The 26,064-nt window shown below is 47.4% G+C and overlaps 2 protein-coding genes and 1 non-coding gene across 5 annotated transcripts in view; 1 reads left to right on the top strand and 2 right to left on the bottom strand.

Annotated features, from left to right (window-relative positions):
* Positions 1-818: 818 nt before the first annotated feature.
* The window catches only part of Klhl18 (kelch like family member 18), a 65,773-nt gene continuing 40,527 nt past the window's right edge, over positions 819-26,064 (bottom strand). For 2 of the 3 annotated variants that reach the window (XM_045136391.1, XM_045136392.1), the window contains 7 exons: positions 23,145-23,343; positions 18,865-19,025; positions 15,631-15,767; positions 12,257-12,494; positions 7,591-7,695; positions 5,764-5,875; positions 819-4,080 (listed from right to left, as the gene is read on the bottom strand). In XM_045136391.1, the coding sequence (XP_044992326.1) occupies positions 3,694-4,080; positions 5,764-5,875; positions 7,591-7,695; positions 12,257-12,494; positions 15,631-15,767; positions 18,865-19,025; positions 23,145-23,343 (1,339 nt within the window). In that variant the 3' untranslated portion in view covers positions 819-3,693. The remainder of the gene's footprint in view (positions 4,081-5,763; positions 5,876-7,590; positions 7,696-12,256; positions 12,495-15,630; positions 15,768-18,864; positions 19,026-23,144; positions 23,344-26,064) is intronic. The other variant, XM_004662035.3, reaches the window with a different exon arrangement.
* Positions 16,963-17,260, bottom strand: LOC123455544 (peptidyl-prolyl cis-trans isomerase FKBP2-like). The gene has a single exon (XM_045136393.1). The coding sequence runs from the start codon at positions 17,256-17,258 to the stop codon at positions 16,989-16,991; it is 270 nt and encodes an 89-aa protein (XP_044992328.1). The 5' UTR covers positions 17,259-17,260; the 3' UTR covers positions 16,963-16,988.
* LOC123455661 lies at positions 25,673-25,778 on the top strand. Its single transcript, XR_006634048.1, has one exon. It is a non-coding gene; the product is annotated as a U6 spliceosomal RNA (small nuclear RNA).

Below are 26,064 nucleotides of genomic sequence, written 5' to 3'. Positions count from 1 at the left end.
GCTCCAGGGCCTTTGCTGATACAAACCAACTTTAGACACATGGTGCCACCTCACGAGTCTGGCTTATGTGGGTCCTGAGGAATTGAACTTGGGTCCTTTGGCTTTGTAGGCAAGCACTTTAATGGCTAAGCCATCTCTCCAGCCCTACTTCTCCAACATTTTAAAAATAAAACAGAAGGGCTGGAGAGATGGCTTAGTGGTTAAGGTGCTTGCCTGTGAAGCCTTAAGACCCACGTTCAACTTCCCATATCCCAAGTAAGCTAGATGCACAAGGTGACACGTGCACAAAGCGGTGCACGTGTCTGGAGTTCGACTGTAGTAGCTGGAGGCCCTGGTGCACCAATTGTCTCTGTCACACACACATGAAAAAAATAGCGGGGCTGGGGAAGTGGCTTAGTGGTTAAGGCGTTTTTGCCTGCGAAGCCTAAGGACCCCAGTTCGATTCCCCAGGACCCATGTAAGCCAGATGCACGAGGGGGCGCATGTGTCCAGAGCTCATCTGCAGTGGCGGGAGCCCTGGCATGCCCATTCTCTCTTTCTCTCTGCCTCTTTCTGTCTCTCTCTCAATTAAGTAAATAAATAAACAATATTTAATTTAAAGTAAGCTAGGCCAAAAAAAAAAAAAAAAAAGCCAGGTGTGGTAGTGCATGCCTTTAATCCCAGCACTTGGGAGGCAGAGGTAGGAGGATCACCATGAGTTCGAGGCCATCCTGAAACTACATGGTGAATTCCAGGTCAGCCTGGGCTAGAGTGAGACCCTACCTTGAAAAACCAAGCAAATAAACAAACAATAAGTAAATAAGAACAGGACAAGAAAGTTAGGAGTGTTTTCTTTATTTCTCTTTGGTTTCTTAACACAAAAGACATGCGTTCTATAAATAAATGATTTCCTGTGAAACAAACTGTGGGTGAGGGAGGGACGGGATTCCTACTTAGTTTCATCTTTGTGGCTTAGTCAAGAGGCTGGCCTTCAGCTCTCCTCTGGCTAGGATCTCAGCTGAAACCCAGAAAGGAAGGCTCTATGTGCCATCCAAGAATGCAACACACGCAAGGGCAGAGAACACCGGTGAGTCCTCTGCTCGGAGACAGGCCAGAACCTATGGCCCACTGAGCATGTCTGACCTACCTCCTAGCTATATTCTCTCTGCAGTATTCTTGGGTGATGCCTCCTTTTCATGATCCTACTGGAAACAGAAGCATTAAAGAGCCAGACCAGCCATTTGCCCTCAGACCGGGCGAGTATGGAAATGTTGGTGTTTGCTCAATTGTGTTCAGAGCCCAGATCGGGACGCTGGTTTGACTTTGACTTGGAAACACTGTCCTTCGGTGCACAGCACGACTTCTACGCTTGGGAGGTGGGAATGGGCTCAGGAAGGTCACTAGAAGAGCAGCAGATCAGGGGACGCTGACGAATCACTCCCCAGTGGTGAAACCTGCGACCATACAAGGGCCCCGGAAAGGGCAATTCTTGGCGCCTTCACAGTCCAGGCTGGGCAGTGCTGCTGCTGTACATTCACAAAAGAAAGGGACTCAGCAGAACAAGATGAGCGCCGATCCACGCCTCTGAACGGGAAACGACAACTCCCCAACCTCCTCCCAAGTCCGCCACTGTAGGCAAACCGAGGAGGGATGGGAAATGCTAGAGCCCTACCAGGAGCGTAGATTGTATCAGTTATTAAACTGCTGAGTCTTCTAACATAAAAACATCATTTTCAAGTGCTCGTAGCAGAGGCCCAGCTCCTAAGTTGCAGGTAACAAAGGTCCTTCCCTCTGAATCCATGGCAATTGCACACAAGGGTAAACCTGATGGTCCTAGGGTGGGTGGGCCGGGGACACCCCAGGCTTCACATTGTGCCTTTCCGAACAGGCTTCCAGGCCACTTGCAGGCAGGCAGCAAAGGACAAGAAACCAATCAGGTGGAGAGTGGGACCCTAAGACCCAGTTTGGAGCGAAAAGGAATCACATCCTTTTCTTTTCTCCTGGAAGAAGTTTAGGAAACCAGATTTTGGCAGCAGCAGTTGAAGGTCAGCCCCACTGCCCAGTGCACTGGTGAGAGAAAAACGTCCTCCTTTCTGGGTCCTTCTGTGCTACATTAAAGGTCCCATCCAGGGAGGAGGAAGGAGCGTGAAGTCTCTTCACGAGGTCATGTGCCAAGGTTTAGAGGAAGATATATAAAATCTGTTCTTTGCAGCAGCAAAATACTTTTTTTTTTTTTTTAAAGTCTTTAGTTATTTCATAAAGCCAGCTTCGCTTGAATATAAAGGTCCACCTTGCTGGTTGGTCTGCCGAGGGCTGGAGGAAGCCAGACCCCTGGGATTGGCGACAGGAAGGAGCAGTGGAATGGCAGAGCGGACGAGGTCACCGGACCCAGCTAGCCCATGGTTGGTGGGAGCAAGCCCCTGGTTAGGTCCTAGAGGTACAAACCATGGTCTGTGTGTCCCAACAGTATCGCAAGGAGGAAAATTATCTAAGGATGATAAGGTGGGCGAGTGGGAATCTGGCCAGCCATGCTGTTTCCTGCTGGTCAAAAAGGAAGGCATGTCAATGGGAATGGGGAATCTGAATGAGCGCCATGGTGGCAGTGGGAGGTAATCATGGCGGCGGCTCTGGAGTCTCCTGCGATGACCTGGAGCTCCCATGTAGAAGAGTGGCAGGAAGTCAGCCAACTCACTAAGCCTGTGATTAAAAATGTCCTCTGATGGTGGGTGTAAAGACAAACCCCATGAGCACCTTACTACAGGACCAGAGAATGCCCTGATTCCAGACGCACTGGGGCTCAGAGGGAACCCCAACTGCTTTACGAGGCCTCAGGACCCTGGGATCCAAATGTGGGGGTGGGAACCGCCATTCTCATACTCGAAGGTATTCCATTTAAATGTGTATTTGCTTTAGTGCCTTTCATGTTTTCTTCCTGTTAAAAAAAAAAGTTCACTTTTTTTTTAAAAGTATCTTTTTCCAGTGTCTTTCAAGTGTTTTCTTGTTTATATTTCCATCAGTTTCTTTCAAGCATCTTTTTTTATCCTTCAGTTTCTCCTGGACAAGATGAAGACGACCTCATTGAAATTCCAAAATTAGTCACGGGAGGACTTCTGTCCTCCTGCGTTCTGGAGACAGGGACAAAGCCCTCTGTGCCTGTGACAGGAAGGAGCGGGCTTGTGTGCACCCAGTGCACCTCTGTGGCCGTTCCGTCACAGGCAGAAAGAACACCGGGGTGTCCTTGCTCACAGCTCTACCCCACAATCTCTAACGGGTGTGGGGAGTGCGGCCTCCTCCTGAAAAACTGGCCAGAGCATGGCTGCAGAACATGCAGGCAAGGAGGAGCGTGGGACGGAGGGTCTTCTGCAAGTGGAGGGTCTCACAGCGCTGAGGCAAGTGGGAGCTGGGCCGGGGCTGCAGCAGGTGGGTGCCGAGCTTGGAAGCAGCCCGTGTACGTTGGACCAGCAAAGCACTTCCGTTTCACCGGCTGTGGGACCCAGTGAGGTCTCTGTCCCATGCTCTGCATCTTGATGGCCTCTGGTCACAAGGGCAGCACAGAGAGGGAGGACTGAAGCACCTGGAAAAACCGTACCTCCGGCAAATGCACATTTCACCCCATCTTCTGGTCTGCCCCTTCCTCTCCTGAAAGGGCTTGCCCCTGGAAGGAAGTGCCGGTGTTGATGCCAGATCCCTAGCCCACCACACCCTGCCCTCTCCCTAGATGGTGAGAAGAGGGATGCAGCCCACACCAACCCCGCCCTCATGGCATGCCATGGGGGCCATAAATGTCCAGCGGTCCGTCTCTGGGTCATACATCTCCACTGAGCTTAGGTTTGACTGTCCATCATAGCCCCCCACTGCATAGAGGCGCCCACAGCTGGCCACGAGGGAGACCCGACTCCGGCGCGTGTGCATGGGTACTATTAGGCACCACTGGTCTGCCACCGAGCTGTACATCTCAGCGATGCTGAGGAAGCCGGAGCCATCGTAGCCCCCACAGACAAACATCTTGCTTCCCAGGGAGGCGGCGCCATGTCGACAGCGCTTGTTGAGCATGCTGGCGGCTGGGTGCCAGGTGGCCGTGTGGTGGTTGTAGTGCTCCACCTGCAGCGGGGGGGGGGGGGGCACAGGTACAGGAGAATCAGAATCCAAGCCGGCTCACGGGCGACCTTTCACGGCCCAGAGGCCCATGTGGAGAGAGACAGGGGCAGGTCTAGGGCGGAGGAACTGGGCCAATGGCTCTGAGGCCATCTCCTCGGTGTGTGCCTGCTCCTACATGGACAGGATCAGCAGGAGATCACGTAAGCTGACCCTTTCTGGGTACACACAAGAAAACAAAGCGAGGCTGTGCCCAAGGAAGTGCTAGTAGGTAATGAGCGTTGGCACAAGAGTGAGGTCTCCTGGAACTGTCCAGAGCTTAAAAAAAATTTTTTTTTTTTTTGTTTGGAGGTAGGGTCTTGCCGTAGTTCTGGCTGACCTGGAACTCACTACGTAGTCTCACGGTGGCCCTGGACTCATGACAATTCTACCGCTGCCCTCTGAGTGCCGGGTCTGAAGGTGCATGCCACCACTCCTGGCAGAGAGAATGGGCATGCCAGGGCCTCCAGCCACTGCAAACAAACTTCAGACTCATGCGCTACCTTGTATATCTGACTTGTGTGGGACCTAGAAAATCTAACCTGTGTCCTTTGGCTTTACAGGCAAGCACCTTAACCAGTTCAGCCATCTCTCCCTGGTTTATTTATTTTTACTTTAGACCTGGAACTATGTACTCCAGGCTGGCCTTGAACTCTCAGCAATCCTACCTCAGCTTCTGAGTACTGGGATTATAGGCATGAGCCATCACAGCCAGCTTAATTGAGATTACTTTGAGTAGGAATTTCTAAAGCTCTTTTGCAGCACTCCATGGACACCTGAATGTCCGGAGGCAAGGGTAATTACACCCTACTCTTCCTATGTGTATGCTGATTTTTATTTATTTATTTATTTTTAATTAATTAATTTGACAGTGAGAAAGAGGCAGAGAGAAAGAGAGAGAGAGAGGGAGGGAGAGAATGGGTGCTCCAGAGCCTCCAGCCACTGCAAATGAACTCCAGATGCGTGTGCACCCTTGTGCATCTGGCTAATGTGGGTCCTGGGGAATTGAGCCTAGAATCGGGGTCCTCAGGCTTCACAGGCAAGAGCTTAACCACTAAGCCATCTCTCCAGCCCTATTTATTTAATTTTTTGGTTTTTCGAGGTAGGCTCTCACTCTGGCTCAGGCTGACCTGGAATTCAGTATGTAGTCTTGTTGGCATTGAGCTCACGGCAATCCTCCTACCTCTACCTCTGCCTCACAAGGGCTGGGATTAGGAGTGTGCCACTATGCCAGGTTTACACTGATTTTTCTCCAGAAGTTACACAGTTTAGAGGATGCAGCCTGGAGGAACTTCACTAGGTGACTAAATGATGCTTTATCTAGCAGTGGCAGGGTTGATGTTTTATTTATTTATTTATTTTAGAGAGAGACAAAGCGGGAGAAAGAGCCATAGAGAGATAGGGAGAGAATGGGCAGCCAGAGCCTTTCAGCCACCATGAACAACTCCATGTGCGTGCATCTCCTTGTGTGCATGTGCAACATTGCATGCTTGCATCACTTTTGTGTCTGACTATAGGTGGGACCTGGAGATTGGAACAAGAGTTCTTGGGCTTCGCAGGCAAGCACTTAACCGTTAAGCCATCTCCCCAGCCCTTGTTTGTTTTTTAAATCAAGATGGAAGAAGTATCCCATAGAGAGCCCAGACTCACACTGTTGAAGATCTGCAAACCGTCGTGGCCGCCCGACACATATACCCTGCCTTCAAAGATTGTGACCCCAGCAGCACTTCGGTTTGAGCTCATCGGAGTCACCACTGTCCACCTTCAGAAAGAGTCAGAAAAGAAGGGGCATGAACATGTTCTCTCTCATATGTGGATCCTAGCTACAGATGACTGGGCTTCTGCGTGAGAATGAAAATACTTAGTAGCAGAGGCCAGTAAGTTGAAAAGGAGACATAAAGGGTGGAGAAAGGAAGGGAGGAGGATACTTAATAGGTTGATATTGTATATATGTAATTACAATGATTGTAATGGGGAGGTAATATGATGGAGAATGGAATTTCAAATGGGAAAGTGTGGGGGTGGGGAAGGAGGGAATTACCATGGGATATATTTTATAATCATGGAAAATGTTAATAAAAATTAAATTAAAAAAAAAAAAAAAAGAAGGGGCATGAGATTCAATGTTCTTCACATCCCAAGACAGCAGAGCAAGGTTCGGGTGAATGTTCCTATGGCTCTTGTGCCACAGGCAACCTGTCCACATCTTACCACCTTTCTCTGCTGACAACACTGTAGCTGCTGCCTCTTGCCCAAACGTTAGGTCCATAACCTGTCTCCATGGGCACATAACATCAGCACATCTCAAACGAGACCTCTCCTACTCTGACCTGCAACTTCCCAGCACTCCCTGGTCTTGATAATGGGGACCCTGGCTACTGAGTTGCTCTACTCCTACAAGTTAAATGCTCAAAGGCCTCTTCCTCACAACATTATGGGGTCCCCAACTGCTGGCTGATTTGCTTCCTAGTCTGCTTGTTCCCATCCCATCCCTACTGCCCAGCTCTGGCCTCTCACTGGATCACTGTCATAGGTTCCTTATAGGTGGCCTGGCTTTCAGGCCATCCCTACCCCACACAATTGAACCTGGGTCCTTGAGTTTCACAGGCAAATGCCTTAACTGCTAAGGTGCTTGCCTGCAAAGCCTAATGACTTGGGTTTGATTCTTCAGTACTCATAAAAAGCCAGACGTACAGGGTAGTGCATGTGTCTGGAGTTCACTTGCAGTGGCTGGAGGCTCTGGTGTGCCCATTCTCTCTGCCTGTCTCTCTCCTCTTTCTCTGCTTGCAAATAAATAAATAACTACACTTAATGTTTTTGTTTGTTTTTTTTTTTTTTTTTTTTTGGTTTTGTGAGGTAGGGTCTCACTCTGGTTCAGGCTGACCTGGAATTAACTCTGTAGTCTCAGAGTGGCCTTGAACTCACGGCGATCCTCCTACCTCTGCCTCCCGAGTGCTGGGATTAAAGGCATGCGCCATCACGCCCGGCGAGAGTTTTTTTTTTTTTTTTTAAGCTGGGGCTGGAGAGATGGCTTAGTGGTTAAGGCATTTGTCTGCAAGCCAAAGGACCTTGGTCAATTCCTCAGGCCCATATATAAGCCAGATGTAGAAGGTGGTGCATGCGTCTGGAGTTTGTTTACAGTGGCTGGAGGCCCTGGTGTGCCCATTCTCTGTCTGCCCCTCTCTCTCTCACAAATAAATAAATAAATAATAAATAAAATACTTTAAAAATGTTTTTACTTACTAGTAAGGACAGAAAGCACACCAGGGACTCTTTTTTCTTTTTCTTTTGTTTTTCGAGGTAGGGTCTCACTCTGGCCCAGGCTGACCAGGAATTCACTACGATGAATCCTCCTGTCCTCCACGGTGATCCTCCTGTCACTGCCTCCTGAGTGCTGGGATTAAGGGCGTGTGCCACCATGCCCAGCTTAACTTTTTCATATAGGCTAATAAGTTGCCCTAGGAGCTGAAATCTTACTTGTCTGTCTCAGGTGAGTAGGTTTCCACAGAGTTGAGGGAAGAGTTGCCATCGTAACCTCCACAGACGTAGATCTGCCCATCCAGCACGACTGTCCCCATGGCACTGAAACAGACAGAACTGTCATCCAAGCGTCTGCCATGACCACTGGGAAGTTAATCTGCCAACTGCCTCTTTGTATTTTTTCTGTTTTGTTTCTTCAAGGTAAGATCTCACTCTAGCCCAGGCTGACCTGGAATTCACTATGGAGTCTCAGGGGAGCTTCAAACTCATGGTGATCCTCCTACCTCTGCGCCACGACTCCAAGCTCTTTTTAAAATATTTTATTTATTTATTATTTGAGATAGAGAGGGAGGGAGGGAGAGAGAGAGGGAAGAAAGAAGAGAATGAATATGGGTGCACCAGGGCCTCCAGCCACCTTGTATATCTGACTTATGTGGGTTCTGGGGAATTGAACCTAGGTCCTTTGGCTTTGCAGTCAAGTGCCTTAACCGCTAAGCCATCTCTCCAGCCCCCTTGTTTAGTTTTTTTTTTAAGGTAGGGCTTCACTTTAGCCCAGGCTGACCTGGAATTCACTATGTAGTCTCAGGGAGGCTTCAGACTCACAGCGATCCTCTCGACCAGCCCCCTTTTAAAAACTTGACTGTTGGGGCTCAAACTCAGGTCTGCAAGCTTATGCAGCAAGTGATCTTACCCACACTGAGTCAACCCCTCAGCTCCAAGTGGCTACAACCATTCATTCATTTACCAGACTTTCATTAGTCACCTGCACAGCACACTGTTCTAGGTACTAGGTTAATAATGGCGAACATGAAAAACCAGAAAAAAAAGACAGGAAAGTCCCAAAAGGGCCAGGCCTAGTGGCACATGCCTTTAGTCCGAGTACTTGGGAAGCAGAGGTGGGAGGATTTCCGTGAATACCAGCCTGCGACTACAGAGTGCTGGGTCAGCCTGGGCTAGAGTGAGACCTTGCCTTGAACAACAAAAACAGAACAAAGGAGTGGTGAGCAAAGGGCAGGTACAAGCTTATAATGCTGGCACTCAGGAGGCTGAGGCAGGAGGATCTTGAGTTTGAGGCCAGCCTGGGTTACAGAGTGAGACCTTGTCTCAAGAGACAAACCAAACCAACCAAAATAAGCAAAAGCGTGGAGGGCAAGCCAAAGTTCTCTTAAGTTCTGTCATCGTGTACTGCTAGGATTCTCTCTGCCATCTTTGCACAAACAGGGACCTCCTGAAAGACACCCAGAGCTTCATCTTGTGACCTCAACAGTGATTTCTGTGTTGTCTTGTACACAACGGGCCCCACACGGCGTGTTTGCTGTGCTTCCTTTGCTGTGCTTCCTATTTAATTCCCTCCGAAGTGTAACTCGGGGCCTTGCGTGGCTCCTCCTTTGTCTCTGTTGTGTTATGGTACAAATGAGCAGCTGGCTGAGGGCTGGGCCTGTTTTTCAAGGCTGCTTGGGGAAAGCATGTCTGGGGCTTAAATGATACAAGCCCAGCCTCCCTTTATCTCATTGCCATGCTGTCCTAAAATCAAAGACCCATGGGTCTGGATTTCATCTTCAATTCTACAAAAAGCCAGATGAAAAATTAAACATGAAAGCAAAGCTTCCCGATTTATTATTCTCATAGCTGACACTATAAAAGACAAGTGAATCTGAGGATCTAACAAGAAAATCCAAGATTACTGTCACCTTTCAAGTATATATGGGAAATTAAACTCGTCTAAACAATGTAGTAACAGACCCTCTGAACCAGCCTCAAAGAGGACAGGAACTTAGGCAAAGACTATGACAAGATGACAAATTTTCTGGGTGTGGTGGCCCATGCCTTTAGTCCCAGCATCCAGGAGACAGGTAGGAAAACTTTTCACTGTGAGTTGGAGGCCAGCTTGGGGCTACAGAATAAATTCTAGGCCAACCTGGGCTAGAGTACCTCAAAAACAACACAAAAAGATGACACATTCACTAACCAGCTAATATCCTTCTAGATATGGACACGAAATATTGTAATGCATCTAATGAGAATGAATTTAAGAGGTGGCCCAAAATTGTAACAAATCAGCAAATAAGAGGGAAAGACGAGTATGATGAGAGAAGAAAGTGCTATGTCCAGTGCAAACAAGCTGTAACATGGCAGGCCTGGATGATTAGAGGAGACAAGAAGGAAAGATGGAGCCGGGCGAGGTGGCGCACGTCTTTAATCCCAGCTCTCGGGAGGTAGAGGCAGGAGGACTGCTGTGAGTTTGAGGCCACCATAAGACTTCATAGTGAAGTCCAGGTCAGCCTGGGCTAGAGTGAGACCCTATCTTGAAAAACAACAACAACAACAAAAATTAATTAATTAAAAATAAATAAATTTTAAAAAGAAGGAAAGATGACAGAAAGGAAGATTTCAGTGACTGGTAGGACAGAGTGCTACGTGGGATGTCAGCAGAGAAGTGACTAAGACCATTTTTAAAGTAACCTACAATTTAAAAGGGAAGAATGGAACTGGGTCCATGCTGCTAATACCAGGGTATTAACCATGGCAAAGCAAAGGCGTACCCAGAGGACTTTCCTGCTAAGTAACACTCCAACAGGCCAAGTAGAAAAACCACTTGTGGTTGGTGATATGTGGCAATGAATCCCTGAATCACAAAAAGCTGCAAAATGTCCAGGGGACGGAGAAAGGGGGGAACAGCAAGGCGGAAGGGAGGAAGCGAGGAAGGAGGGATCCGTGAAAACATCTTTGGGAGAATCACATGCACGTATTATTTTCCAAAAGGACCTTACTTAGACCCTTTGTGAATCTGGTTTTACTGCTACAAAGGCACATCCTCTGATTCATGGCCACATGCTAATACTGCGGGATATGGAATGTGCCTGTCACTTTTATGTGGCAAAGGACTTCCTACAACTTCCTCACCACACATGCTTTTACCTCACTGTTTTTCCATCCTAGTCACATGATCTTACAAGTAAAGTCCCTAAGATATGGCCAGGAAAATGGGTCTGTGAGGCAAACTATTAGGCCATAGAATTACCCAGAAGGCCACTGAGAAGCAACTGGTCTAGTGGTTTTCAAACTCTTTTTTTTTTATCTTTAAATTTTTATTCATTTATTTATTTTGAGGTAGGGTCTCACTCTAGTTCAGGCTGACCTGGAATTCACTATGTAGTCATGGCAGTCCTCCTACCTCTGCCTCTTGAGTGCTGGGACTAAAGGCGTGCGCCACCACGCCCGGCCTTCAAACTCCGTTAAGATAGTTTTTCCTTCCTAAGATTGTATATTTGTCAAGGAAGTTCAATATACACACAATGTGTGAAAAATAAATGTAGAGCTGTCTGGTTAAATGGGTAAGGGGCCTGGTACTGCTCTTTCTCCTCCACTGGTCCTCTGAGGACAGACATAGAGTACAATTTGAAAACACTCCTTTGCTCTGGCTAACAGGGACAGAAGAGCAAAGAATTGTCCAGTGACGCTCCTTCCGTAGTACGGCTCCTCCTGCCCCCATAGCCCATGTTGATGTAAGGACAGCTGGTGCCTGCTATCTCAGACCAAGAGGGACAAGCAGAGGCACTGATAAGATGTCTTCCAACCCCACTTCTGATTCAGGGAACATGAGCGGGAAGTGGCAGAGGAAACAAGTAGCCAGACCATGTTCGGGGACATTAAACCTTGGTCCATCTTGCACATACTTTTGTCTTCACATCTGAAGGATGTATGCGACTGACGTATAAAACACAGCTTAGTTTCATACACGCCCTGGGCAGTGAGAGCATATGTAATAGCAAGAATCCTAGGGGGGTTCGGGCGTGGTGGCGCACGCCTTTAATCTCAGCACTCGGGAGGCAGAGGCAGGAGGATCACTGTGAGTTCAGGATTACCCTGAGACTACATAGAGAATTCCAGGTCAGCCTGAGCTGAAGTGAGACCCTACCTCAAAAAAAAAAAAAGAATCCTGGGGGGAAAAAGGAAGTATTAAGAAAAATACCTTGGCCTGGTATGGTGGCGCAGGCCTTTTAATGCCAGCACATGGGGGCAGAGGTAGGAGGATTGCAGTGAGTTGGAGGCCACCCTGAGACTACACAGTGAATTACAGGTCAGCCTGGGCTAGAGCGAGACCCTACCTGGAAAAAAAACAAAAAACAAAACCAGCTGGGTGTGGTGGTACCCAATTTTAATTCCAGCACTCAGGAGGCAGAGGTAGGAGGATCGCTGTGAGTTTGAGGTCAGCCTGGGCTACAATGAGACCCTACCTTGAAAAAAACAAAAACAAAGACCAAAAAAAAAAACCCTAAAAACAAAAATAACCCTCCTCTTGGATTTCCTTTCATTATTGAGGTTAAATGCTCCTGATTCTTGAGGTTTCAGCTTTAATCCCACCTCTTCCCTGAAATCTTCCACATGTTCCAGTTCAGTCTCTCTCCCTCCTTGAATCTTCCATAATATACATTTTCAGTTTTTATCTGGCACTTAAATAACAATACAACTTCCACATGTCCATGTCTTGGCTCCCCAAGTTCCTCAAAGGACAAAGCAGGTATTTTATGGGAGGTGTTGGCAGTGGCTGGCCTGGCTGCTGGACTTCCCCAGGCCAAAGCTTGGCTTTTACTTTATTGTGTGCACCTGTGTGGGGCTCCCCAGATGCTCAGTGTGTTTGCTCGGTCTGCTTCCAGAATACCTTCTCTTGCTATTCATGCTCCCCACTCTGGTCCACGTGTCCGTCTCTGGATTGTAGGCCTCCACGGTGCTCAGCCGCAGCTGGCCGTCATATCCCCCGATGGCATACAGAAGCCCGTTCACCACAGCCACGCCCACACGGCTGCGGGCTGTCGTCATGGGGTGGCACTTCTCCCAGCGATTGGCAATAGGGTCGAACACTTCCACCACGTTCAGAGAATCACCTGCATAAAAATTTGCTACTCAAATTAAAACAAATGAGACCGCTTGTTTAGATCACAGCTATTGGGCATTGATTATATGGAACATTTGACTTGACTCTATTAGCTTTTCCCACAAATTACTCAGGGCACAAGGGTCCACTAAAAATTCCAGCCATGATGATTTTCCTTTAAGGAAAATCAGAATCAGGAGGCACTTACTGTTTTTTTTTGTTTGTTTGTTTGTTTTATTTTGAGGTAGGGTCTCATTCTGGCCCAGGCTGACCTGGAATTCCTTACATAGTCACAGGGTGGCCTTGAACTCATGGGCGATCCTCCTACCTCTGCCTCCCGAGTGCTGGGATTAAAGGCATGTGCCACCACGCCTGGCAGTACTTACTTTTTAGTGAGGGTAATTTTTAGTTACAATCATATATGCCTCTTGTTTTTTTTTTTTTTTTGGTTTTTCGAGGTAGGGTCTCACTCTGGTCCAGGCTGACCTGGAAGTAACTCTGTAGTCTCAGGGTGGCCTTGAACTCACGGTGATCCTCCTACCTCTGCCTCCCGAGTGCTGGGATTAAAGGCGTGCGCCACCACACCCGGCAGATATGCCTCTTGTTTTTATAGCCAATAAAGGCAAATAGCATTTCTGTAATAGACAGGAAACATGCCCTGTAACACACACACACACACACACACACACACACACACACACACACACACGGAGTGAAGTGCATGGGTCCCAATGCTAACTTTCACTTACTAGGAAATGACCCTAGACAAGATGCTTTGTGTCCCCATCCTCTGTTTCATGTGTGGGCTTTAAGGCAGAGCTGCTACAATGGGAAATGACAATAGTATTGCGCCTAGCATGGGTCTAGAATATACCTAATGCTTATAGCAGCAGGGGATGATTCCAACCCTACCCTTTCCCTGAGGCTTCAGTGATTATCAATTCAAATAAGTACCTTCCCTGCTACAGGCTGTCTGGCGGCACTGAGCACTTGCTGCCCTCTCAGTGCATTAGTGAATTAAGGATTTACCTTTTCTAGGTTGTCTCGAGTTTTCTTATGGCATTTCTTCTGCCTCAGTCTCCTGAGTACTGGGGTTACAGGCATAAACCACCACACTCAATTTGTTTGTTTGTTTGTTTGTTTATTTTTGTTTGGGTTTCTCGAGGTAGGGTCTAGTTTCTATTTTTTGAGAAATGAGCCTTTTTTGGCTCAGTCTAGCCTCAAATTTGCTATGTAGCCAAGGATGAGGACGTGAAGTCCTGATTCTCTTGACTTGACCTTCCAAGTGCTGGGGTTATAGGCACACAGAAGACTTGTTTCATGAACCTTCAGTTGAAAACAGAACTGTGCAGGACTGCCCACAAGTTCTCCCAGGAGAGAGGGGCTTCCAGGAGGCTTTCCTACAAATGCGATTGTGTAATACGGAAGCTGCCAATAGTGTGTGCGTGTAAAATTTGTGTGACCTCACAACATGTGTGTGTGAAGAGTAACGACGCATTGCTGGTGGCAGCAGGCCTGAGTATTCGGACAATCCTCCTCTTGGTACCATCCTCACAGCCCAACACAGAGATCCACGGGACTGGATGTGAGTAGGCTGGTTACAGAACTAGGTGGGTGGAACCGCATGCTTTTAATTCCAGCGCTACTGAGATGGGAGAATCTCTGTGAGCTTAAGGCCAGCCTGAGCTAAAGTGAGACCCTGCTTTAAAATAAAAAAAAAAAAAGGATAAAACAAAACACAAAGAACTGAGTGGGTCTCTGACTGTATTTTCTCTATGACTGAGTAAATGCTATATATAGGAAACATGATTTTTCTAGGGAAGAAAGTTCTAGATCTCATTCTACCCAGAGTAGTAATTTAGGTATGTAGGGCACAAGTTCTCTGGACATCAACTTCCTCATCTCTAAATTTTAGCTCTGCTAACCTAACCAAAGCCAATTCATTTCCCCACCCACCTCCGGGTTTGTTTTTGTTTTTTTCAAGGTAGGGTCTCACTCTAGCCCAGGGTGTCCTGGAAATCACTCTGCAGCTCCAGGCTGGCTTGAACTCAAGGCAATCCTCCTACCTCAGCCTCCCTTGCTAAGATTCAACACATCATGCACCACCACACTCAACTAAACTTAAATTCTTTGTTTGCTTATTTTTTGGAGGCACAGTCTCACTCTAGTCCAAGCTGACCTGGCACTCACTTTAGGCTGGCCTGAACTCACGGAGATTCTCCTACCTTTGCCTCATGAGTTTTGGAATTAAAGGTGTGTGCCACCATGCCATCCTAAACTAAATTCTTTTATTCTTTTATTTTATTTATTTATTTGTGTGCCAGGGCCTCCAGCCACTACAAATGAACTCCAGATGCATGCGGCCCCTTGTGTATCTGACTAATGTGGGTCCTGGGGAATCAATCCTGGGTCCTTTGGCTTTGCAGGCAAATGCCTTAATTGCTAAGCCATCTCTCCAGCCCCTAAACTTAATTCTTTTTGAGACAGGAACTCGCTATGTAGCCCAAACTGGCGTGGACCTCATGATCCTACCTCAACCTCCCCAGTGCAGGGATTATAGTAAGTGGTGCTACTGGCATGGCTTATTTTTGGCACAGGGTGAGGGGACTGCTTTGAGGTAGGGTCTTGCTACATAGCTCTGGTTAGCCTCTAACTTGCACAAAGCCTCTGGTCTCTTCTTCCTGAGTGTCCAGCTCTTTTTTTTTCTTATTTTGTAAGGGTCTCACTATGTAGCTCAGGGTAGTCTTGATTTCATGATCCTCCTGTCTGCATCACTCGAGTGCCGAGAATTACAGGCATGTGCATGTGTCACCACTCCTGGCTTGTCAAATCTAATTTTTTTTTTTTTCTCAAGGTAGGGTCTCACTGTAGGCCAGGCTGACTTGGAACTCACTTTGTAGTCCCAGGCTGGCCTTGAATTCACAGTGATCCTCCTACCTCTGCCTCCTGAGTGCTGGGACTAAAGGCCTGCACCACCGTGCCTGGCTCACATTTAATTCTTCAAGGTATTTTAGCACGACATTGATTCCATGGTAAGAATACATAGTAAGCTCTAACTGTAGTGCAGTTAAAAGCACATTAAGATGGGGAACAGAAGCAGCAGCATAAAGGGAAGGCCAGGGGTCCTAGGAAGGGCTCTGCAAAGGGGATTTGCAAGATACCTGCTGAATTGAGGCCCCCCACAGCGTAGATAAGCCCAGCAATCGATGTGCAGCAGCGAGGCCGAGTCCTGAAAGCGGGCAGATGGGGTCGGCGCTCTGGCATGAGGTGGTAGTCCTTTGCTTCATCTACCAGGTCCCTGGAAGAAGGTGTCAGATGCTAGAACAGGCGGCACCCTCCCCACATGGTCCAGATTTGCACTTTGGAGCCTGGTCCCTCCATGGTCAACTGCGGTGAAATCCTGAAACTATGGGAGCAGTCTTCTGGAAGGCTTAATTTCAATCTCTTTGTCTCTCTGTTTCTCTCTCTCTTGGGATTGAACCTAGGGCCTCATGCACTCTAGACAAACATTCTACCATTGAACTACATCCCTAGCCTAAGGAAGGGTTAGTCTGAAAGAAACTGGGTGAGATCTGGGAAAGCCATGCAGGGTTATCATGACATGCTCAAAAATGAAGGGACCACTCAGATGTTGGAATTACATTCAACCAAAAGGGAAAACAAAACAAACAAACAAAAAAGGGGCAAGATAAGCAACATGATGATTATTATTTTTTGTAACTTTTTTCCAAGATAGGGCCTGGCTTTACCAGGCTAGCTTGAAACTCACTCTGTAGCTCCACGCTGGCCTCAAACTCACAGTAATCCCACCTCAGCCTCCCAAGTGCTGGGATTAAAGATAAGCACCACTACACCTATTTTTTTTTTTTTTGGTATATATGCATGTGTGTGCACATGCACACACACACATATACGCGAGCATGTGCACAGGTGTGTGCCGGCCATGGCATATATATGGAAGCCAGAAGACAGCGTTCAGATCCTCAGGTACTGGTGCTTGCCTTCCTCTTCATCCACTGCTCTGTTTGCTAGCTGGTCTGTGAACTTCCTATCTCTCCATAGATGTGTGGGGATGACAGAAGCTCACAACAGCTTCTGGCTCTTATGTGGGTCTAGAGATCTGAGCAGATCTGGCCTGTCACCTGCTTGGGCTTCTTCCACAACTCTCATTTATTTTATTATTTTTTTTGGGGGGGTGAGGTAGGGTCTCACTCTAGCCCAGGCTGACCTGGAATTCACTATTTAGTCTCAGGGTGGCCTTGAACTCACGCGATCCTCCTACCTCTGCCTCCCGAATGCTGGGATTAAAGGTGTGCGCCACCACACCCGGCTCTAAGAACCTTCTTTGACAGCTACCTACTGCTGACAGAACAGTTCATGCTCCTCAACAGCACTCCTGAGACTGTTGGCCACAGGGTCTCAGCTACCTCCCAGCCACACCTCCTCTTCTTTGGTTTTTAAGGCTTTTTGTTTTTAAACAGTCTGGTCCCTGATGGGGCCTTGCCTCCGCTGCAGCCTTCTACAGTTCTGAACATCTCTCAATCTTGAGCAGCTCCACCTCGAACACCAGGGTTGCTCCACCTGGGATCTTTGGGCGTGCTCCCCGTTCTCCATACCCCAGCTCAGATGGGATCACCAGCTTCCTCTTTTCCCCTTTGCACATCCCCAGCAGCCCCTGGTCCCAGCCCTTGAGGACTTGGCCGGTACCAAGGGAGAAAACAAGGGGCTGGTTCTGAGGCAGACTGTTGTCAAACTCTGTTCCATCTTCCAGCTTCCCCGGGTAGTGCATATGTAAGACATCTCCCCTGCGTGACTTGATAGCACAGTGATCTACTCGTTTCTTCACCCCGATCTGTAGCTTCCGTTTGCCCTCGGCTCCCGTGGCTGAGGCCAGGGGCTCAGGCAGATGGACCCAGCTCAGCCTCATGTCTCTCCTCACCGCGCCCCCGGAGCCAACCCTGCTCGTGCTCTCCTCTTCTTGATATATTGTCACATGGTCTACACCAAGCCACTGACCCCTTCCTCAACCTGCTGATCCCATCTAGGGGTGTAAAAATGAAGAAGAGAGCTGAATACGTGTTAAAAACTGAGCTGGGTATTGGTGAGGTGCATGCCTTTAATTCCAGCACTTGGGAGGCAGAAGTAGGAGGATCACTGTGAGTTCAAGGACACCCTCTGAGACTGCATAGTGAATTCCAGGTCAGCCTGGGCTAGAGTGAGACCCTACCTCAAAAACAAACAAACAAACGAACAAACAAACACCCCACAAAAAACAGTCCAGTCTGTTGGGCTTGCTTAAAAAAAAATGCTGGGCATGGTGGCGCACGCCTTTAATCACAGCACTCAGGAGGCAGAGGTAGGAGGATCGCAGTGAGTTCAAGGCCACCCTGAGACTACATAGTGAATTCCAGGTCAGCCTGAGCTAGAGTGAGACCCTATCTTGAAAAACTAAAAAACAAGCAAACAAAAAAGTCAGCACAGGCAAAACAAAATCATTGTCAATCTTGCAAGCAGTTGGAAGGATGGACACTGTCTCCTGCATTAACTTTGTCACATTCCTATCAGGCTGCTGTCTTCTGATGACAGGTCGGAACTGATTTTCTCCACCCGGCAGTTTCACATGCGGTCTCTAAGGCCTCCCTTGCTTATCACTGGTGATGAAGTCTACACTCACCAGAGGCCAGTGCCCTAGCCTATTGAGGACAAGGAGCCTCAGAAGTCCCATTTGTACCATCAAATCAGCTGTAAATATGGATAGGGTTGGGGCAGACAGGACAAACACTTGTATATTCACAAACAATTCAGTGAATAAAGTTCCACGAATAAAACAGTTCTAGCTTCTGTGTGGGGTCTGAAGATCTGAACTCAGGCACTCATACTTGAGAATGGTAAATGTTTTACCCACCGAGCCATCTCTCCAGCCCCATGATTTTGGAAAATGGTGTGAGCGAAAAATAAATGGAAGCCAGGTGTGGTGGCATGCGCCTTTAATCCCAGCACTCGGGACGCAGAGGTAGGAGGATCGCCATGAGTTCAAGGCCACCCCGAGACTCCATAGTGAATTCCAGGTCAGCCTGGGCTAGAGTGAGAACCTACCTCGAAAAACCAAAATAATAATAATAATAAGACAAAACAAAATAAAATAAATGGGAGTGTTGGAAGAAGCCTAAGCAGGTGACAGACCGTCATCAGGTAAGCTGGGGGAGAAAAGCCCCTCTGCCTTATGTCCCCACAACACTTTTCTCTGGCACTATGTAAATCTTGTGTAACTCATGTACAATGAACTAGACTGACTGCATTCAATCCCTCCTCTTGCTGGGACAGGACCTTGGCCAAGTCCCCATCTTTGCCTAGACCCCTTTAGCAGTGTCCTGTGCAAAGCCACCCTCACTCACCTGCATTTGTGGCAGCAGCGCACCAGGTCATCTTGCTGTACTCGGTCTGATAGGAACTGGGGCCGGCAGAGAGGCAGACGGATATTGGACAGCAGCTCCGGCAGGCAGGACCCTCTCTGCTCCCGGTCATATCTGACCCAGGCCAGCGCAGCTTCAAAGACCTGCCAGGACGAAAAGCAGATGCTCTGGCTGCCCCCAGAGACCACAGGCCTGCCTCTGCCCCCAACCGCAAGCTTTTTACTTCCTGTACTGAAGCAGTTCCTTGGGCCCATCAATCTTTCTTCCTGTTCGGAGCTCCACTTCTCCAACTATCCTATGAAGTCCAGTCTTTTGTTTTTGAGGCGGGATCTCACTATGTAGCTCCACCTCATGATCTCCTTGCTTCAGCCTTGAGTACAGGTGTGCGCCCCACCCCAGCACAGGTCCCGTCTTCTGAATGCAAGCCTAGGTTACTGTCACAGCTTCCTGGCTTTCGGTATGTTTCCCTTTCTGCAACACAACAAAAAGACTATTTCCCTTCCTTCCTGCTGCTCTTGAACCCTACCAGCTTGAACCCCTTCCTCCCCCCTTTAAAACAGTTTATTTAGCTGGGCGTGGTGGCACATGCCTTTAATCCCAGCACTCAGGAGGCAGAGGTAGGAGGATTGTCGTCAGTTCGAGGTCACCCTGAGACTACATAGTGAATTCCAGGTCAGCCTGGGCTAGAGTGAGACTCTACCTCAGAAAACCAAAATGAATAAATAAGTAAATAACATAAAATATTTCACTTATTTGCAAGGAGAGAGAATAAAGATGGGTACTCTAGGGCCTCTAGCCACTGCAAATGAACTCTGGCTTTACTCTTTATTCCAGGCCAGGCCAATTCCCCTGTTCATGCTGCCTCTCTCCTCTCATCCAGAATGGCCTCTATTTTTCTTCTTCCTTTGAGCCTACCACTCCCTTTTCTTTAAGGACCATTTTGAGATCCAAAGATCCTTCCTTAATGGAGCTTGCCACAAGGGTATCTCCCCAGAAACCTCACAGCATTTACAGATGTGTTCCTTAAAACAAATAAATGTGAGCTGGCCCAGGCCATAGTAATTAGTAATTAGTGTAGGAGCTAGAGGCCCCACACCCCGTCCTTGGGATAACGCTCTTCACGGTCCACTTTGCTACTAGTCACTAATATTCAGGGGTGGGGGCTTTTCAGACACTCAAGAATAGCTGAGTTGGGACTAACATCTGAGGCTCTTCCCGCTGAAGCCCCAGCTTCACCCTCACATAGGAGACCAAGCCTCAGTTTCAAATATCCAAAGTGTCTCGGCTTTAGACTCTTGTTTGTTGTTTTGTTTTTCACTCTGGCTCAGGCTGACCTGGAATTCACTATGTAGTCTCAGGGTGGCCTTGAACTCATGGTGATCTGCCTACCTCTACCGGGTCCCAAGTGCTGGAATTCAAGGCATGAGCCACCATGCCTGGCTAGACTTTAAAAAAAAAATTTTTTTTTCTTTTTATTCATTTATTTGAGAAAGAGAGGGAGACAGAAAGAGGCAGCTGCAGCAAATGAACTCCAGACACATGCACCACCTTGTGTATCTGTCTTATGTAGGTTCTGGGGAACTGAACCTGGGTACTTTGGCTTTGCAGGCAAGCACCTTAACTGCTAAGCTGTTTCTCCAGCCTACAGACTTTTTTTGTTTGTTTGCTTTTTGAAGGTAGGGACTCTAGACCAGGCTGACCTAGAACTGGCTTCAAACTCATAGCAATCCCACCACTGCCTCCCAATTGTTAGAATTAATGGTGTGTAACATCATGTCTGGCAGTCTTTATACTTTTTTTGAGGTAGGGCCTTACTCTAGCCCAGGTTGACCTTGAACCCACAGTGATCTTCCTACTTCAGTTTACCAATTGCTGGGATTAAAGGCATAAGCCACCATACTTGGCTTTGGTTAGACTTATTATTATTTTGGTTTTTTGAGGTAGGGTTTCACTCTAGCTCAGGCTGACCTGGAATTTACTATGTAATCTCAGGGTGGCTTTGAACTCATGGCGATGCTCCTACCTCTGCCTTCCAAGTGTGCCCCACCACACCCAGCTACTGGTTTTTTTTTTGTTTGTTTGTTTTGTTTTGTTTTGTTTTGTGTTTTTGAAGTAGGGTCTTGCTCTTGCCCAAGCTAACCTGAACTACGTAGTCTCAGGCTGGCCTTGAACTCACAGTGATACTTCTAACTCTGCCTCCCAAGTGCTGGGATTAAAGGCGTGTGCCACCAGAGGACAACAATGGGGGTTTGTCATCTCCTTCCACTTCTTTTACAACCTTTTTTTTTTGGCTTGCACGTGTGCACGTATGTAATGTGGTGTAAGCCTGAGCAAGGGTAGCTCGCTGGCAGCGGTAGCCAGACTGGAATGTTGAGCATCTTACTCCGTTGCTCCTCCAGCTTGTCTTAGTTTGAGCTGGAGTCTCTGGACTGTTTATAGCACTTGCAGAGCTCCATGAATTCTCAGGTGTCTGCTCCCCTGGGAGACTAGGGCTATAGGCGTGCTTAGCCATGCCGAGCCATTTGCCATGGGATGTAGAAATTTAAACTCCGGCAGTCTCAGGCACCCCCGAGCCCCTTGCTTGGGCAGGAAGCACACCTCACTGCCGAGCCATCTCTCCAGCCCAGTTATTTATTTATTCGCAAGCAGAGAGGGGTGGGGGAGGGAGAGAATGAGTGTGCCAGGGCCTCTAGCCACTGCAAACAAACTCCAGATGCACATGCCATTTTGTGCATCTGGCTTTACATGGGTACTGGGGAATTGAACCTGGGCCATTGGGCTTTGCAAGCAAAGGCTTTAATTGCTACACCATCCCTCCAGGCCATGATGAGACTTTGCAATGTATCCAATGTAGCAGTGATGTCCCCAGTGCTTTCTAGGACAAGTTCAGACTTATTCTGCATTCAATACCTTTCACTGCCAAACCTCACCACCAAATAACATTAACCATTCTCCTAAGAGCACTTACACCATGTTAAAAAAGGGCCATTCAGGGCTGGAGAGATGGCTTAGCGGTTAAGCGCTTGCCTGTGAAGCCTAAGGACCCCGGTTCAAGGCTCGATTCCCCAGGACCCACGTTAGCCAGATGCACAAGGGGTCGCATGCGTCTGGAGTTCGTTTGCAGTGGCTGGAGGCCCTGGCGCACCCGTTCTCTCTGTCTCTATCTGCCTCTTTATCTCTCTGTCACTTTCGAATAAATAAATAAAAATAATTTAAAAAAAAAAGGGCCATTCACCCGTTGCTTACCTGGCTACTAACATTTGGCACTTTCCTTTTTCCTAATTTACTTTTTTCCTTTTTGTCTGCCTCTGTTGGTCTTGAACTTATGTTCCTATCTCAGCCTCCTTAATATGACAGATGTATACTACCACATCTGAAACCATTTTAACTTTTCTGTTTGTTTATTTATTTGGGTTTTTGAAGTAAGGTCTCACTCTGGTCCAGGCTGACCTGAAATTCACTATGTAGTCTCAGAGTGGCCTCAAACTCATAGCGATCCTCTTACCTCTGCCTCCCAAGTGCTGGGAATAAAGACGTGCGCCACCACGCCCAGGTGGCATATGCGTCTGGAGTTCGTTTACAGCGGCTAGAGACCCTGGCGTGTCCATTCTCTCTGTGTCTCTATCTGCCTCGTTCTATTTCTCTCTCAAATAAATAAATAAACATAAAATATTAGGCTGGAAAGATGGCTTAGCAGTCAAGGCCTTTATCTGCAAAGCCAAAGGATCCCAGTTCGATTCCTCAGGACCCATGTAAGCCAGATGCACAAGGGGGCACATGCATCTGGAGTTAGTTTGCAGTAGCTGGATGCCCTGGCGTGCCCATTCCCTCCCTCCCTCCCTCTGCCTCTTTCTCTCTCAAATAAATAAGTAAATATATAAAATATATTTAAAAAAATATTTAGCTGGGCGTGGTGGCACACACCTTTAAACCCAGCACTCGGGAGGCAGAGGTAGGAGGATCACTGTGAGTTCAAGGTCACCCTGAGACTCCATAGTGAATTCCAGGTCAGCCTGAGGTAGAGCAAGACCGTACCTTGAACCCCCCCCCCCAAAAAAAAATCCCAGCACTTGGGAGGCAGAGGAAGGAGGATCGCCATGAGTTTGAGGCCACCCTAAGACTACACAGTGAATTCCAGGTCAGCCTGGACCACAGTGAGACCCTACCTTGAAAAACAAAACAAAACAAAAAACCCACAATAGCAAACAGGGAAAAGAGCAGCACGTCCATCACCTGTACGGATGGATGCTGTGCTCACCGACCTGCTCCTCTGACTTCACGTTCAGCTCATCCCGAGACACCAGCTCAAGCACGTCCTCCAAGGGCAGGGCCAGGAACTCTTCTGACATGGACACCTCAACGAAGTGCTGGTGGATGAAGCTGTTGGCTGCGTCATACAGCACAGCGCACATCATTGTCTCTGCAAACTGGCGCACGCCCAGGCAATTTTTTGGGTGAAGCCTTTTGGCATAACAGAAAAATCAGAGGAAGGAAGAATGAGTGAGCTTATACCATGGAAGATGACTTTGTCACACAGGGAGCCTTACACATTTTTCTTTTTCTTTGGCAGACTCTGTCCATGGACCGAAGCGTTCATTCAAATAACAGCAGCAACCATTTCCTTAGTATAATCAGAGTTAAATACTTTGCTAGGCCCATGCTGCAGAATCTTTATTTACACTCTTTCGCAGAGCTAGGGATTGAACCCAGGACCTGTGCACATAGACAAGCACTCTACCATTAAGCTACATCCTCAGCACTTTAATCTTTTTAGCAACCTTGCTAAAGTGCTCTCATTTTATAGTAGAGAATGGAGGCCCAGAGCAACCAAGACCTATGCTCCCCATCCTTTGACAAGCAAGTGCTGAGACTGAAGCAAGGCCCCTCTTCCTGCTCCTATGTCATTATCACGGTGGGGCAATCCTGGTCTTGTCTCTCTCTCAAGAATGTTGATGGTTTCCTTAAGTTCTCCCAAGTGTCAGTAATTTCCTCACCTGGGAAAAGATGGTGACATCTATTACCCATCTCGCGGGCTGGAACACTAATTAAGCAAAAATGCAGGAGCTGGGTATGGCAGTAAGCTCTCTGGAGTGCCAGATACCTGGGAGGGTGAGGCAAGAGGATCGCTTCAGCTGGGCATGGTGGCGCTTGCTATTAGTCCCAGCACTCACGAAGCTGACATAGGAGGAACACCCTGAGTTCAAGGCCAGCCTGGGGCTACAGTGAGTCATGGGTCAGCCTGGGCTAGAGTAAGACTATGCCTCAATAAAAACAAAAAATGAGAATGGGTTGAACCTAGCAGTATGAGGTCACTTTAGGACACTAGCAAGTCATGCCTCCAGGCATGTGTTCCACACCTATAATTCCAGCACTCAAGATACAGGGCAGAACTGCACTGCAGTGCTAATAAAATCGTCTCTTCCGGTGCATGTTTTCATTAATTTCCCACCTGGATTTTACTTCTCTTAAAGCTGCTGCCCAGTCACTAATGCTCTAGTTCTCTCTAACATATTTCTTGCTGCCATTATCTCCACGAATCAACAAAATGTGGGTGCCATTTTCTAGTCTAGCAGAACAGATTAACCTAAACCCACTTCACTTCAGAGTGGAATGGATATGACTTTATATTAAGGCATCCTTGGGTAGTACATAGACACAGTCATTGCCTTCAACTCTCATCAGAATATAATTTACCAAGCTGGGTGTGGTGGCGCATACCTTTAATCCCAGCACTCAGGAGTCAGAGGTAGGAGGATCGCGTGCGCCTCCTTGTGCATCTGGCTTACGTGGGTCTGGGGAATCGAGCCTCGAACTGGGGTCCTTAGGCTTCACAGGCAAGCGCTTAACCACTAAGCCATCTCTCCAGCCCGTGTTTTGTTTTTAATTATGTAAATATCATTATAAATAAACTTATTTATAAATTTTTAAAAAACATACAGAGGCAGGATATTCAAGAGTTAGGCCACCCTCAGCTAAATGGTGAGTTTGAAGCTAGCCTGAACTATATGAGACTTTGCTTCAAAATACACACACAGCTGGGTGTGGTGGCACACACCTTTAATCCTAGTACTTGGGAGAAAGAGGTAGGAGGATCACCATGAGTCCGAGGCCTCCCTGAGACTACATAGTAAATTCTAGGTCAGCTTGAACTACAGTGAAACCCTAACTTAAAAAACCAAACACAGGGCTGGAGAGATGGCTTAGCGGTTAAGTGCTTGCCTGTGAAGCCTAAGGACCCCGGTTCGAGGCTCGATTCCCCAGACCCACATAAGCCAGATGCACAAGGGGGCGCACGTGTCTGGAGTTCGTTTGTAGTGGCTGGAAGCCCTGGCGCGCCCATTCTCTCTCTCTCTCTCTCTAGTTGCCTCTTTCTGTCTGTCATTCTTAAATAAAATAAAAATAACACAAAATTAAAAAAAAAGAGGGAATTACCATGGGATTTATTTTATAATCATGGAAAATGTTAATAAAAATTTAAAAAATAAAAAAAAATTTTAAAAATCCAAAAAATAAATAAATTAATTTAAAAAAAAGAAAAAAAAAACACAGGGCTAGAGAGATGGCTTACTGGTTAAGCTCTTGCCTGTGAAGCCTAAGGATCCTGGTTCAAGGCTCGATTCCCCAGGACCCATGTAAGCCAGATACAGAAGGGGACACATGCGTCTGGAGTTCATTTGCAGTAGCTGGAGGCCCTGATGCGCCCATTTTCTCTATTTCTCTCTGCTTCTGTCTTCCTGTCTGTCGCTCATAAATTAAAAAAAAAACAACAAACCCACACCACACACACACAGTGCTCACTTCAGGAATATAGATACTAAGACTGGAATGACACAGAGAAGATCAGCATGGCACCTGTGTAAGGATAAACATAAACACGTGACGCATCCCCCATATGTGTACGACAGAGGAACAAAAGGAGAGATTTAGTAACCCAGTGTATCACTGCCTGTTGTTACTTATCACTGCACAGTTGGGGAGTTTGTAATTGTTTTAGGTAATCACTATAAATTATAATTATGGACACAACATCAATCAATGTACCTAATGTGCTTTTACCTACACAAGGATTCTAAAAATCAAACTTCCAAGCAAGAAAGAAATATGGAAAATTAAACGTAACAGAATCCAGCACTGAAGAAATGGCTCGGTGGTTAGACGTTTACTTGCAAAGCATGCTGGCCT

The sequence above is a fragment of the Jaculus jaculus genome, chromosome 17 (genome assembly GCF_020740685.1).
Source record: "Jaculus jaculus isolate mJacJac1 chromosome 17, mJacJac1.mat.Y.cur, whole genome shotgun sequence".
Taxonomy (NCBI): Eukaryota; Metazoa; Chordata; class Mammalia; order Rodentia; family Dipodidae; genus Jaculus; species Jaculus jaculus.
The sequence above is the reverse complement of the archived record's forward strand: the minus strand, read 5'-3'. Positions and strand labels throughout refer to the sequence as shown.